This window comes from Ictalurus punctatus, chromosome 16 (assembly GCF_001660625.3).
Source record: "Ictalurus punctatus breed USDA103 chromosome 16, Coco_2.0, whole genome shotgun sequence".
NCBI lineage: Eukaryota > Metazoa > Chordata > Actinopteri > Siluriformes > Ictaluridae > Ictalurus > Ictalurus punctatus.
Window position 1 is genome coordinate 2471499 of NC_030431.2, and position 15029 is coordinate 2486527.

At 42.3% G+C, this 15029-nt stretch overlaps 1 protein-coding gene across 6 annotated transcripts in view; it reads right to left on the bottom strand.

Moving 5' to 3' along the window:
* Positions 1–10949: 10949 nt before the first annotated feature.
* LOC108277089 (uncharacterized) overlaps positions 10950–15029 on the bottom strand; it is a 49458-nt gene continuing 45378 nt past the window's right edge. For all 6 annotated transcript variants that reach the window (XR_008398066.1, XR_008398067.1, XR_008398068.1 and 3 more), the window contains 2 exons: positions 12970–13007; positions 10950–11831 (listed from right to left, as the gene is read on the bottom strand). Coding sequence is in view for 3 of the 6 variants with exons in the window: in XM_017489460.3 (XP_017344949.1) it covers positions 11728–11831; positions 12970–13007 (142 nt within the window). In the remaining 3 variants the exon portion in view is untranslated. The remainder of the gene's footprint in view (positions 11832–12969; positions 13008–15029) is intronic.

The window sequence follows — 15029 nt, forward strand, 5'->3', positions numbered from 1 at the left end:
TTTTACTTCAGTATTTTGCTAGTTAGGTCTCGATGCAATGTCATTGTACGCACAAATTAACAAATTCGCTCATGCTCTTTTGAACTCAGAATAAACCGGCAAATGATCTCACCCGAAATGACTCTGATCTAAATGACTCTTATCTAAATGACTCTGATCTGAATGACTCTGATCTAAATGACTCTTATCTAAATGACTCTTATCTAAATGACTCTGATCTGAATGACTCTGATCTGAATGACTCTGATCTAAATGACTCTGATCTAAACGACTCTTATCTAAATGACTCTTATCTAAATGACTCTGATCTGATTGACTCTGATCTAAATGACTCTGACTCTGATCTAAATGACTCTGATTGACAGAACAAGGCCCAGTTTACTTTTAGAACACACTAAAATCAATCAAAAATAGATGATGACAACTCACACACCTGCATCACGAGCTGAAATCTCTTTGTGTGCCTGTTTAGCCGTTAACTTAGCAGCCCCCGAAGGATGTGATCGTTTCGGCGCCATCATAAGTCACTGACTTAAAGTCAGTCAGCTGCAGAAAACTTGCATTTTTTTGCATTTTGTTCATTGTACCTTGTCTCTGCATACGTTCTGAGGGTGAGACCCAATTTAAAACGGGGACGTTAATTGGTTTCACTACAGGTAAGTGACATTTCATCTATATCCAACGGACAACGAGCCTAGTCTTTTGCTGCCCGTCTTGATTGGTGGATTAGCATGTAGGGATGTTACAGTTAAGGAGGCCCCGCCTCCAAGCCTGAGGCCCTATGCAGTTGTCTACTCTGCATATAGGTAGCGCCGGCCCTACACACACACACACACACACACACACACACACACACACGTTCCTCCTTATGTTCCTCCTTCTGGTTCTGCTTTAATCAGTGAACGTAATGACAATTGGACTCCGACTTTGCATTAGAGTCATTAAATGGCGGCTGACTGAGCCGAGTAGCAGCGCCGGTCCTACGGAGTGAATCCGTCTTCATCACCAGCGCTGACAGCAGCACATTAATCAGCGCCTGTGTCTGCGCCAATCACACGCCAATCAATTCCTATTAGTTTAGCATTTCTCCGAGTGAGAGACGGAGCAGCAGCTCAGCAGCTCACAGAGCCCGTGTCTCAGGGGACAGATCGACAGAGCATCAGATCTGGGGAAGAAGTCTGATGAAACGCTGTGAGAGGATTCCCCCCGCCCCCACCTCCTCCTCCCCATTCGAACTGGAATTATTTCCAAATTGGCTTTGCTATTTCATCAGCAAATTTAATTAAATCATTTAAGCGGATTGTGCTCACGATTTGCCAAAAAGCAATTTTTTTCAGGTTATTCAAGATCATAATATTATGACTGAAACGCAAAAGGTAACATTTGACTAGATTTTCAGATTAGAACAAAAAGAAATAGAATAAGCCATTGTTAAAAAGGACAAAAACTGTATAAGACCAAAGTGTCATTATGAAATAAAAACCTGTTACTATGAAATAAAGACATGTTTAAAAAAAAAATCTGACAGTGTTATGTATGTCATGTCCATATTTATATTATATTTATAAATTTATTTTGAACAAAATGGCCTTCCATACAGAACAGCCAGCTTCAAGCGCTGATAAAGCTGAACCACTAGGTGGTGCTGCCCTCTACTGGTGAAGCCCAGCACTCACACTTTAAAATAAATTCATTTTGAAACTAAATTAATTCTGGTTTAAAATTAAAGGGACTCGAAGATTTACAAATCCCCAGGTCCAATGTGAATGTCAACTAATGGATGATTCAAACGAGTTAACTTGCAATCATGCGAATAACACAAGAACATTCATTTACTTAATTAAATTAAGTAAATTAACATCGTTGTTCTTCTTATTATTATTTAAATAATAATTTACTCTTAATCTATCATTTGGGTGACGACGTTGTACTTTCAAAGCGGCCTCAACAGTGAAAATCACAGCATCACTGAAAATAAACAGAACGTACTTTTCTTCTTCGCATGATCGTCAGGAAATTCGCATGATGCTTAACTTCCTGTAAAAGTGAATGTTTCATTACTTATAACGGATCATGGAAAAAGGGTGTTTCATTCAGGAGATCAAAATTTGTTCAAGTATTTTTGTGGTTTTCGAAGCGTTTATTGATTTTTATCCGTGTGGAATTCTTTCTGTTGTAGTCTAAGGGGTTTTCCCAGTCCTTCATGGTTCTACATAAATAATGTAAATTATAATAATAGAGATTAATAATAGAGATCTTTAAATTGCTGAAAACATTAATATTGCCATCTTGTAGTGAGAGATAATTATACTATAATGTCGGCACTTCTGCAGTCCTGTTCGGTCTGATTCATAATTTAACGACAATACATTATATTATAATATCATTTATATTATGCGGTTTCTGACCTACAGTCTGAGTGACTCATATGATGTACACTAGTTCCAGAGAGCCCTGGGAGGCACATAACAAACCCTGGTAAATATTCAGAAGTGCATGTCCTTAGTATTTCCTTGTCCGGATGTCTTTATATCTGGGTCAGAGCATGTCCAAAACAGCAGGTCTTGGTGTTCCTGGTATGCAGTGGTTAGTACCTACCAAAAGTGGTCCAAGGAAGAACAACCGGTGCACCGGCGACAGGGTCATGAGCGCCCAAGTCTCACTGATGTGCGTGAGGAGTGAAGGCTAGCACGTCTGGTCCGATCCCACAGAAGAGCTGCTGTAGCACAAGTTGCTGAAAAAATGAATGCTGGTTATGATAGAAAGGAGTCAGAAGACACAGTAGGGCTACATAGCTTCAGATCGGTCAGAGTGCCCATGCTGACCCCTGTCCACCACTGAAAACACCTACAATGAGCATCAGAACTGGACCATGGAGCAACAAAAGAAGGTGCCCTGGTCTGAGATGGCACCATGATGCACTATGGGAAGAAGGAAAGCCAGCGGAGGCAGTGTGATGCTCTGGACGATGTTCTGCTGGGAAACCTCAGGTTCTGACATTCATGCGGATGTTACATTGACACGTCCCGCCTACCTTAAACATTGCTGCAGACCAAGTACACCCCTTCATGGGAACAGTATTCTCTAATCGCAGTGGTCTCTTTCAGCAGGATAATCCGCCCTGCCACACTGCAAAAATTGTTCAGGAACAGTTTGAGGAACATGACAAAGAGTTCCAGGTCTTGACTCGGCCTCTAAATTTCCCAGATCTCAATCTGATCGAGCGTCTGTGGGATCGGGACTGGTTTTAGACATTACCAGGCCCTAAGCAAAATTTACGTTGAGGCCCCCCACACACCTACACCTAAATAAAAAGCACTTGAAACAAGCATGATTCCTAACCTTTTTATTTATACAAGATCTGTATGAATATTTGTATATTGTTACTTAAATGTCCATGTTAATTAAACTTCAACTAAGGTAAACACTAAAAAAAGAATGAAAGAATGAAAAGTCAGGACCATCTCTTATTCCTTTGTTAAGGATGCTCTCATGGCTATGGCCACCTACAGAGGCACTCTTCTGGACAGGATTCCCCCCTCCTTTTGAACCAATATAGACTATACATATAGTCATATGATGTATTTAGAAGATATACATACAGTTGAGGTACTTAAAAAAAACAACAATTGCCTACTCTGCCTATAGGTAGCACCGGCCCTGTGTAGGATGTCCAATCCATGGAAGCTCCACCTCACAACTTACAGGACTTAAAGGATCTGCTGCTAACGTCTTGGTGCCGAATACCACAACACACCTTCAGAGGTCTTGTGGAGTCCATGCCTCGACAGGTCCGAGCTGTTTTGGCGGCACGAGGAGGACCTACACAATATATGGCAGATGGATTTAATGTTATGTCTGATTGGTGTATGTAGTATTAGTACAATAAAGACCAGTAGTACACACAATGGACACTAGGCGGAGCTAGAGCTCCTCTTTTTTTGTTGTTGTTGTTCTTGTTGCTTTTTAATGCCTCCGGACATAGCCACACTGCAATCCCTTTAATTAGGAAGACTCACCGTCTTTCTTATCTAGTCTGTCTCTCATATTTGCAATGAAATGTCACAGTGCATTTTTCCCCCCCAGTTTCGCACTGGCCTATCAGGACAACTTATTATCCAGCTAACAAATATGACAGTCTACCTCACCCAAAATCTTAAACGTGAGCTTTAAAACACATCCGGTTCTGTACCGATGTCTTTACAGGTATGCTCATGTACTTTAAGACTTACTTGCATTTATAAAAACGAAATAAAAGGTCACCATGTAGCTGAACGGTGTAACGTTATGGAGGCGGCCATCTTGGAAAACCATACTCGCCTTCTCCCTTAGCACAATTGGCTAATCATTCTTCAAATTAAGTTTGAAATAGGAATTGTGCTAGAAAGTAATAAGTGACGATGATGATGATAATGTAGTTCCACTTTGTTTAAACAAAATAAATAAATAAAAAATTAGAAGCGAGTACATAAAGATTTGAGTGTATAGCCATGACTTTTGAGCAAGAGACTTGTTAGCTATGTATCATAAAAATGAAGCTCGGACACGGACCGCTGAGTGATATTTAAGAAAAATGTGTCATTTTTTTGCTTCTTTAAATACAAAATTAGTATATATGCACTCTTAATAAAAGGGTTCCTCAAGCGCTCTTTGAATAGTTACAGGTTCCTAGTGTTTTATCTACTCTGAGTTCTCTATAATATGGCCATACTGTGGTAAGTTTACACATACACCCTATAAGGCACATGTTTAAATGTTTAAAATATGTAATAACAGAGATTAAAACTAGAAGGTGTTAAAAACAAAATCATTCTAGCACGGTTCCAATCATTTTTTGCCTGTAAGATCCTCTATATGCTTTATCTTTTCAACCTCCTTTTATTGTTTTGCTAATATCAATGTTAATTGCATTTAGAATATCAGTCTAATCGATGATTTTTCTTCGACGTTACTTCGTCTCAATGCTACCGCTCAAAATGTGCCTCGGCACCTGTCTTGTTTTTTTCTTTTTTTCCCCCCATCTCACATTTTTACTGATGCTGAACACATCTGTGAGGTTTGGTTCCAGTAAAATAACTACCTGACGTGTATTTGAGATGGTTTTGAAACGGCTGTTTACGGAACGTAGACGGTTTGAAATTTCAGTGCAATTTGGGTAGTTCTTAGTTTAGTATTTCAGAAGGATGAGCCAAATAACCTTGTAGGATTATGGAGTGAACCATTTTTAGGGGTTAAGTCTAAAAACATACAATATAGTGTACGATTTTGGGACTAGTCAACTTTGTAGTTGGAGAATACTCGCTCGTTTGGTTGAGCGACCCAAATGATGGATCCTGGCTTGTACTGAAGTATTCAGAAATACTTCCTGAAGATACCTGGCCTATAGAGTGAACAGGTTGTCGTTTGTGACACACCCACTCCAGACATTATGTATTTTCATTGCATCATGGCTTCCGCTCCCTGTATTTACTCGTGGACTACAGGACATCGTGCTCTTCACCCCAGGACACAGTGAGCTGGGAACCACTCGGGCAGGACACGCTCGTTTTTTTTTTTTTTTTTAACAGTGCAAAGGGTCAACTGTCTCATTATGAGTAAAGTTTGGACGGGATCTGCATTTGCCTCGTAAATCCCACCGTTTGCCTTGCTCAAGGCCATTCGGTCAGCTAAGTTGCTATGGTAACACAAACGTAATAATAAAATGATAATTAATCATGTAGCGCAGGAGTGTAGGTCAATAGCCTTTAGGAGGTTTTCTGTAACATACGGTCAACTCCATAATTACTGGTGTCCTCCTAATACAAAGAATTAAAAAACTAAAAAAAAAAAAAAAATCTAATGTAACGAGTTTTATTTTAAAACAATTTTGAACTTGAAAAGTAGTGTCATTTTTTTTTTTTTCCTCTGCTCAATTATCAGCACCCTAACTAGTTCATATTCTGTAATATCTGGAGAAAATAACAGGACTAATTCTTATTCTTGGTCCAACAAGGGTGAATTTTCTTCATGGTTATAGATGATAAAAGTGATCTTACATGTGTGCAACACCATATTTGGTCGAAGGAACCAAGATCGATTTTCAAGGATGACAATTTGTTCGCGTTTATTTCGAATGTTCTTTAGTCGCGTCAGTAATCTGGCCGTGTTTTTCGAAGGAAAACAGTACAACTCGAGTGGGAAAACAGCATCGCCGTACTGCCGTTAGTTCTGGAAAGAAGTGTACATCCGAATGCATTTTCGCTGAAAGTTTAGTTGAGGTCAAATGCAATCGTACACGGTACAGCACGTTGGAGTATGAGTGACCTTTATGAACGTGCTAATATATGCAGAAACTTAACACCCTGTTCCCAGCTGCAGGTCAGAGAGCCCTTACACCAATATGCTTAAGTAGAGGCAATTAGACATGTACTCTAATCTCCAGCTGCCTTCCGGCCCGGGCGTTATAAACGCTCTCCTGTTCGGCCTGTCAGATCCAGCACCAAGGCCGACCTGTGTGAAAGAGGCTCTGTGTGATAGTGTGAAAGGTGCTGCTGTGTGAGGAGCAGTGATCAGATCGGCGACGCCACACTACCTGTTCTCAGCGCCCGACATGTTGTGCACGACAGACACTCTGGTGCACAGCCAGCTGTGGCAGCCATCTTTGTTCAGGGAGCCTTAATTATTGCAGAGTGAAGGGGGGGGGGTTTGGAAAAGAGCGAGCCGGGGAATAAATCAATACATCATCTGCGGCCTTGGTGTCTCAGGCACACATACTGGAGGTGAAGTGAAATCAATAGCTGTTTAATCAAGCCTTTCTTTCAGCTTTTGTGTACATACATGCACGGCGAAAAACACATCCTGGGCGAACTGAATCTACTGCGCGAGAAAATCCACATGGTGATGGACGTGTGTCGTAGCTATTTGGTATTCCGAGTTTGGGGTTAAAGGGTTTGTTGCATGTAGGGCGGTAGATATGAATAAGCAGACGCTACAGGAAGAAGAGAACACACGCTGAGCCTCCTTTGTCAAAGCGAATCCCGACTCCCTCTTCTTTCGCTCGCAGCTGTTTACTTTGGACTCCGCTCCTCATGGGTTGGGTTTGTAACTCCGAGGAGCCGAGCTGTTTGGCTTCGTACAGATGATAGTTTGCTTTATTGTTCCTCTTTTCTTTCCACGGGAGATCCCTCGGGGCCGCACTTCAGAAGAAAAGTCAGCAGATTCATGATAACGTGTACAAGCAAAGAGTTTTTTGTTTTACTCAAGCAGACACCCCCCCACCGCCCCACACACACACATACACATACACATCAACTCTCCCCTGCCCCCCCTTTCCGAATTAAAAGTCGCCTTTTGTGCGGATCTGGTTTCCCAGGCCTGTGCGCCCACAAGGGTCCTTCGGGTTCAAAACCCTGACTCGGGCCTGCGACAACACTGTAAAAAAAAAAAAAAACAGCCCTCTTACAGAGAAGAGCAGTGAGATATCGGCTCAGTGCGAGCACGAAGCCTGAACAAACAGACCGCTGGAGGGGAAATGGGGCTTGTACAAACTCAGTGACATTACACAGTGGCCTTGAGATTATCTCCAGCGAAAATGAGATGCTAAACGAGAGCCACGGTTCGAGAAAAAGACGAGCTGAAGAACCTCTGCTGAGTCATAGTGCTTCTGTAATTTACTAAGGTCACGCGGCGTCAAACGAGCAGGATTCCGACTCCGAAAAGACACTCTGACCTTGACGTTCTCCTGTTTCTCGTCTTCTAAAACCAGACCGAGGCTCACAATATCTTCCTAGCGCACCAGTTCTGAGCTTTAGCGTCTCATATAACAATGCCCGGCTTTGGTCTCTTCTCGGAGGACGAGAGATCATTTTGTCGGGGAGCGACCTCAGAGGCGGCATTCCGCCCACGTTTATGCCGCTGTTTCGGCTTCGCGTCTCTCTGGGTTACGAATCCAAGTCGTTTAATGAACGGTGTTTTCTCTCAACACGAATCCACACACATCGGCGTACGGAAGGACGACTCGGAGAACTCGGGAGACACGGGACAGATTTGGATTCCCTTAAAATAGGACGCTAAACCTGTGGCGTGTTCTTCCGAAAACAACAAGTCGATGACACCAAGACGTCGATCTAGGGAAAAATCAAGTCCCGAGAAAGTTATACACGATGCCTGACGGTTATAACGTTATTTGTCGTGATTTATAATCAGACCAGACAATAATTCCCAGCTAGGTCCTGGGTTAGCCTTACATATTTTCATTTCTCAGACACGTCGGTTAATTAGCTGTTTTGTTGGACCAGGAATGTTAGGAGAACGGATACTCCAGAACCGGGTTTAGGAACCACTGCGTCAGTTTTGACTTTAAATGTAGGTTTGTGTTTTAGAAGGTTCACTCATTGGTTTTCAGTAAGCGCTTTATCCTGGTCATTGTCCTGGATCCAGAGTCTATCCCAGGAACTCCGGCGAGGTGGGAATAAATCATGGATGGGACGTTCTCTGGAAGATAAAAGTCTGGATTTGGTAGAGTTATGGATTCACTGGAGAACAAACAGAAACAACATTGTTACATACATCAGTCTCGGGGGGAAAAACAACGGTGTTCCTTCGATACACAGAGGTGGGAAATAATCATTACACTGCGACTATACTTAAGTCCGGTCTTTCCGAACGTGTCTCACCTTCTACGTTTCAGTAGGAAAACAAAAATCATACATTAATATCTTTCAAACACGACATCCCTGCATGTCTCTATAATCATATATGTGTAAAGATTTAAGCTGACGTTTTTTGATTGGAAAGCAGCAATCATGTGACCGAGAGAATGAGAACTAACACCCGACACGGTAATCTATCTGCTTCTGCGTACGCTTTGTATAGAGTTAATATTATCCTAGCTAACATTTGAGAGGTTGTAGTTGGTTCGTTAGCTTTAGATACCGTCTTCCCACGTTCCTCGGTTCTGAAACGAATCAGACTGAAGGCAAGCGTCGTCTCCTTCTGGGATTCTTCCTGCTTCCGATTTCCCTTCCTTTGAAGACTTGAGGAAAATATAAGCGTTTTCTACTTTGACTGAAGACTCTGAAGCTGTATTTCAGCTTTTAGCTGAGGATTTGTTTACGTAAGTCGCACTTTTACTTGAGCAAAGAATTTGGAGACTTGTATCAACACGAGCCGCGAATATCGGATCGCTGGTTTATATAAAGTCTGAGACACGTGATAGCGGCGGTGGTGTTAGCTTTAGCAGAAGGAGACGTTAGACTTGGCTCGCAGCCTGCCAAAGCGCAAACAAGTTCGGACGGTTGCTGATTCACGGTGCTAACTCAGCGTCTGCAATTCATCGAGGTTAGAACTACGCGGCGTTAAATGAGCAGGACCGGGTAATTAATTATAATTGATTATAATTGAAATCTCGACACTCCCCGGTTTGTTGTCTTTGAAGTCGTTTACGCAGTCGTCCGAGTTAGCTCGACGTATGCTGGCGTTGGAAAGGGCTACTCCCAAAACGCCCACAGAAAACCAGATTCTGTGATCTTCCAGATCATGTCGTATAGCACAGAGCTTCGCTTTTGTAGGTTTTCGCAGGATAAGAGATCATTTCGTTGGTTTCACAGGCACACTGGAGCGGCTGCGGAGATGGCGTCCGCCCACGTTTAGCTGTCTTAGCTGCAAATCCAACTCACTTAATGTTGTGGTCCCTTTTTACAGATTTTAAAGATGCAGTCTATGAGCTGTTGGGAATGAGGCTGTGAGACGTGTTTCACGCGATTTCTCCCCAGGAATTTGGTTTGAGTAATGCACAGACCGGGAGATGTGTGTGGCGTTAATAGGAGCGGGCTGGTGAGGGACAGCGCGACTGCCTAAGCCCCTCTGCTTTGTTCCCACATTGCAAGGTTAACGATTTTCCGTCCTGGGTGGCTGAATTAGAATTCAGCTCCCGTCCTCGGCACTGAGACGCTGTCTGCTGCCTTCCCAGCAGCCCCGGCGCACAGTGACAGGGAGATGGATGATATCTGCAGCATGGGCCGCTCGGCTCGGGAGGAGGGGGAGAGGGTGCATTGAGTGCACTCTCTCTCGCTCTCTCTCTCTCTCTCTCTCTCTCTCTCACACACACTTTTACACACACATACACACACACCCCCAAGTTGTGCACACAACCAGACAGTCACATATATGACAGCACATACACATGCACACTGTCATGCACACATGAAAGCACACACACACACACACACACACAGATGCAAAGACACAAAGCATAACGGACAGTCATGCATGTTGATGTAGATCCATGTGCACACATGACAGTGTGGACACACACACACACACACACAAATGATATACATGACACATTTGTATGCAGATATACATCTGAGGCAGGTGCACACATACACACACACACACACACAAGTTGGGACATGCAAACAATTAAGCACACACTGAGCAATACAGTGCAGTACAGACTGTAACACACTCACACAATTATAATATACAATTATGCACACACAAAACAAACACACACACACGTTGTGACATAAATACAATTATGCACACACAGAGTACTACAGTCCCATATACATTGTGTATCAACACACACACACACACGTAGTGTAACTTTAAAATCCATTTACGTGCCTTTATTTAAAGGTACACCATTTCAACATTTCTAGGTGAAAGATACAAACTATTAGCGTCACCACACCACCAACATACAGGAAAGGTACGGTTCGGTATCCCGAATTTTCTTGCAGGGTGGCTAGTTCTCTCAATATCGTGCTGCTTGGCTACCTAGCATTAGCAAGTAACATAACGAGGTTCAAAGTTCAGAAGGTTCAGAATTTCAAACGACACGGTGAAAATGACGGGCTTTATTGTGTGATGTTTGGATGTGAAGTTGATGGACACCAGGACATGTAGTGACACAACACGCTCAAAATAACGAACAATACATCAACACATTAGGAGAGACAGAAAAGGATTATTTCCATTATACTTTATTGATCATTTTGAAGTTTCAAAGACACGTTGAAATATGTATAAATTATTATTTTATTATTTTTCTATTTCATATTTATTAGCTTTACAGTATAAGCACATTATATATATATATATATATATATATATATATATATATATATATATATATATATATATATATATATATATATACACACAAACATACATACATTCATATATATATATTTGGCATTGAATTAAAGGACCCACAGAATAAGTTATACTTATTAAGTTTGTGTTATTATGGAAGTTATAGGCCTCTCTGGGTGTGTGTGTGTGTGTGTGTGTATGTTTCTACACATTGTATATAGGACTGTAGTACTCTGTGTGTGCATAATTGTATGCATGTCCTAACATGTGTGTGTGTGTGGGCATGCATTTATATCTTGGTCCCCACAAGGGTAAGAATATCCGGCAGGTTTGACCTTGCGGGGACATTTGGCTGGTCCTCATTGGACGGTCCTCACAAGGACACTAAGACAAATGTGAACAGTGTATATATGTGTATATATATGTATGTATGTATGTATGTATGTATGTATGTGTGTGTGTGTGTGTGTGTGTGTGTGTGTGTGTGTGTGTGTGTGTGTGTGTGTCTGTGAGTCTTCTGTATATGCAGAACTTACCAGCTGTGCTTTCTTTACTGCACACCCTACCACGTGACTTACACACACACACACACACACTGCCGCAAGGGTAGCGCTACATGACTTATGCATGGCCGACGTGGAAAAGCCTTTATGTCGACCAGGATGACTTCTGGGGAAAGTCACAGACTTCAGTTAGGAGAACGCGTCGCTTTACATCAGGCGATAACATCAGCACGTAAGGTGTACCCAAACCTGTAAAATAAATAAACAAACAAACTAATCAGTAGATAAAAAGATGGATAGATCAAATCAAATCAAGTGACTTTTACTGTCGTTTCAGCCATCTACAGCTGGTACAGTACGCCATGAAACAAAACAACGCTCCTCCAGGACCACGGTGATACATACAGCAACACAATAACCACCTGAGACGACACAGAACTAAATAAGACCTACACGTTTCTACATAAAGTGTGCAGACAACAACGACTTATAGATAGATAATAGCCAGCATCATCACTGTTATTATGTGACGACAGTATACTATTTTACTACGTTATTATCGTACTACATAATAAATCTGATTAAGCTGGACATAAAAAAACAAAACAAAACCAGATGCATACGCATTACTATCCATAATTATTAATGAAGCGATTTATTGTTAGGCCCCACCAAAATCTAACTCTAATCTCAACCACGGGGACCAGCAAGATGTCCCAACAAGGTCAAACCTGTGAGATATTCCTATTCTCGTTTATACGCACACACCACCGGTCAAAAGTTTGCGGACGCTCGACGGAAACGTTTCTCGTGGTCTTAAAAACCTTTTGATCTGAAGGTGTGTGATTAAACGTGTGAAATCGGTGTCGTGGACAACAAATATAATCATGCAAAAACGTATTCGTTTCTTCCATTAGAAAACTAACGTTTCATTTACGAATAAATATTTGTTTACACGGACGACTCGGAGCGAAACGTTCCGAAAAGCAGCCGGTAAGAGTCCGGCGTCGGCGTGAACTCCTTTAATACGGTTTAAAAATCATCTCGGGGAAATTCCTCAAGAAATCGGTCGAGAAAACGGCAAGAACGCATTTCTGGAAGTTCTAGAAATTCAGAAAGCGTGTCTACTTTGAAGATGCTAAAACACTCAATTGTTTAGTTTTATTTTGGATTTTTTTTAACACAACATAATTCCCATAGTTCCACTTGTGCTCCTCCAGAGTTTTGATGACTTTATTATTATTCGACAATGTGGAGAAAAAATTTAAATAAAGAATGAGTGTGTGTAAACTTTTGACCATAGTGTGTATATACTGAATTACAAACGTATAAATTTTTAAATACATGCACACACACTAATTTTTTTTTTTTTTTTTTTTTTTTTTACCTGCATGCTGCACAAGGTGACTTCTTAACTTTCTATTCCTGAAAAAAAAGATGAACAGGACGTGAGTTAATGAGACAGTAACATGAAAAGGCAGATCTCTCTCTCTCTCTCTCTGTGTGTGTGTGTTTTTTCTCTCAGAGTTCACTTGAGGATGCAGGAAAGCAGATGTACGAGTTTTTCCCTGCCAAAACTCTCTGTGAGCTCTAATACAAAGGAAGACCGCAAGCTGAGTAGTGTAGGTACTTGTGTATGTGTGTGTGCGCGCGCGTCACACTCTCTTTCCCCTCACAGAACAACTTCGCTAAAGTTCCCACGTTCAGCTGCCAATCACACGCCGGTCACACTCGATTTACACAACCACAAACACAGGTTTGCTCAAGGGAAGGTTTCAGCAATATAATCAGTGTGTGTGTGTGTATGAGTGAGTGTCCACAGCAGAAAGTTAAGGCTGGTACACCTTCGGCGAATGTTGCCAATGGCTGGTGAGTTAAAAGTGGCGCCAGCTGTAGGTCGTATTGAAGCTGTGGCCTCTGGAAAGACCGAGCTATGAGACACAGCCTCATTATCCTCTACAACGAGAGAGAAAGAGAGAGAGAGAGAGAGAGAGAGAGACAGTCGCGGTTCAATAACTCCGACCAGATAGCACGTTTCCCTGGCAACACCTCCGAAGCAGCTCTGCAGAGATCCCAGAGAGAGAGAGAGAGAGAGAGAGAGAGAAAGAGAGAGACAGAAAGGGGGAGGGCGAACAAGGGGAAGGAAGGAAGGAAGGAAGGAAGGAAGGAGGAGACCTAGACAGCGTTGGGGTGGGAGGCAGTTCTGGGTGACACTTGTGCTCAGTACAAACATTAAAGACTGTTAACACACACAAACAGGAGTCCAGCGGAGAACGTACACACCCATACATACTTTTTTTTCTTAACCAGGTAATGTGTGTGTACAGACTTCTAATGATGAGTGTATTACATACGCTCCATATTTCCATCCTTTATGAGCCAACAGCAGAACCGTGAGACTTTGGGAATAAAAATGTCCCGCATAGCGTTTGAAGCTAATTTGATTAGCGCTAATAAAATTCAAAGACCGATGTTACATTATGTATGTGTAAAGGATACACACGAATGGTCCATTCTTGTGGCATTCACGACTTCCGAAGTTGACTTGGGAAATTTCCACTGTCACTCTGCCTTTATACTGTGCATATAAGTGCAAGCTCGCTAAATCATTAGCGTCAGCCATTAGATACAACAATGTAACACTTAGTAGTACCAGTGAAGGAGGCGTGTCCTCTTTGTCTGTAAGTACAGTGAAGGAGGTGTGTCCTCTGTGTCTATAAGTACAGTGAAGGAGGCGTGTCCTCTGTGTCTATAAGTACAGTGAAGGAGGCGTGTCCTCTGTGTCTATAAGTACAGTGAAGGAGGTGTGTCCTCTGTGTCTATAAGTACAGTGAAGGAGGCGTGTCCTCTTTGTCTGTAAGTACAGTGAAGGAGGTGTGTCCTCTGTGTCTATAAGTACAGTGAAGGAGGCGTGTCCTCTTTGTAAGTACAGTGAAGGAGGTGTGTCCTCTGTGTCTATAAGTACAGTGAAGGAGGCGTGTCCTCTTTGTCTGTAAGTACAGTGAAGGAGGCGTGTCCTCTTTGTCTGTAAGTACAGTGGAGGTGTGTCCTCTGTGTCTATAAGTACAGTGAAGGAGGCGTGTCCTCTTTGTAAGTACAGTGAGGGAGGTGTGTCCTCTTTGTAAGTACAGTGAAGGAGGTGTGTCCTCTTTGTCTGTAAATACAGTGAAGGAGGCGTGTCCTCTTTGTCTGTAAGTACAGTGAAGGAGGTGTGTCCTGTGTCTATAAGCACAGTGAAGGAGGCGTGCCCTCTTTGTAAGTACAGTGAATGAGGCGTGTCCTCTTTGTCTGTAAGTACAGTGAAGGAGGCGTGTCCTCTGTCTACAAGTACAGCGAAGGAGACGTGTCCTCTGTGTCTATAAGTACAGTGAAGGAGGCGTGTCCTCTGTGCTGGTTAGTCTCTGCGAAAGAGGCGTGGTCTCTGCGTCTATCAGTACTAGCGAAGGA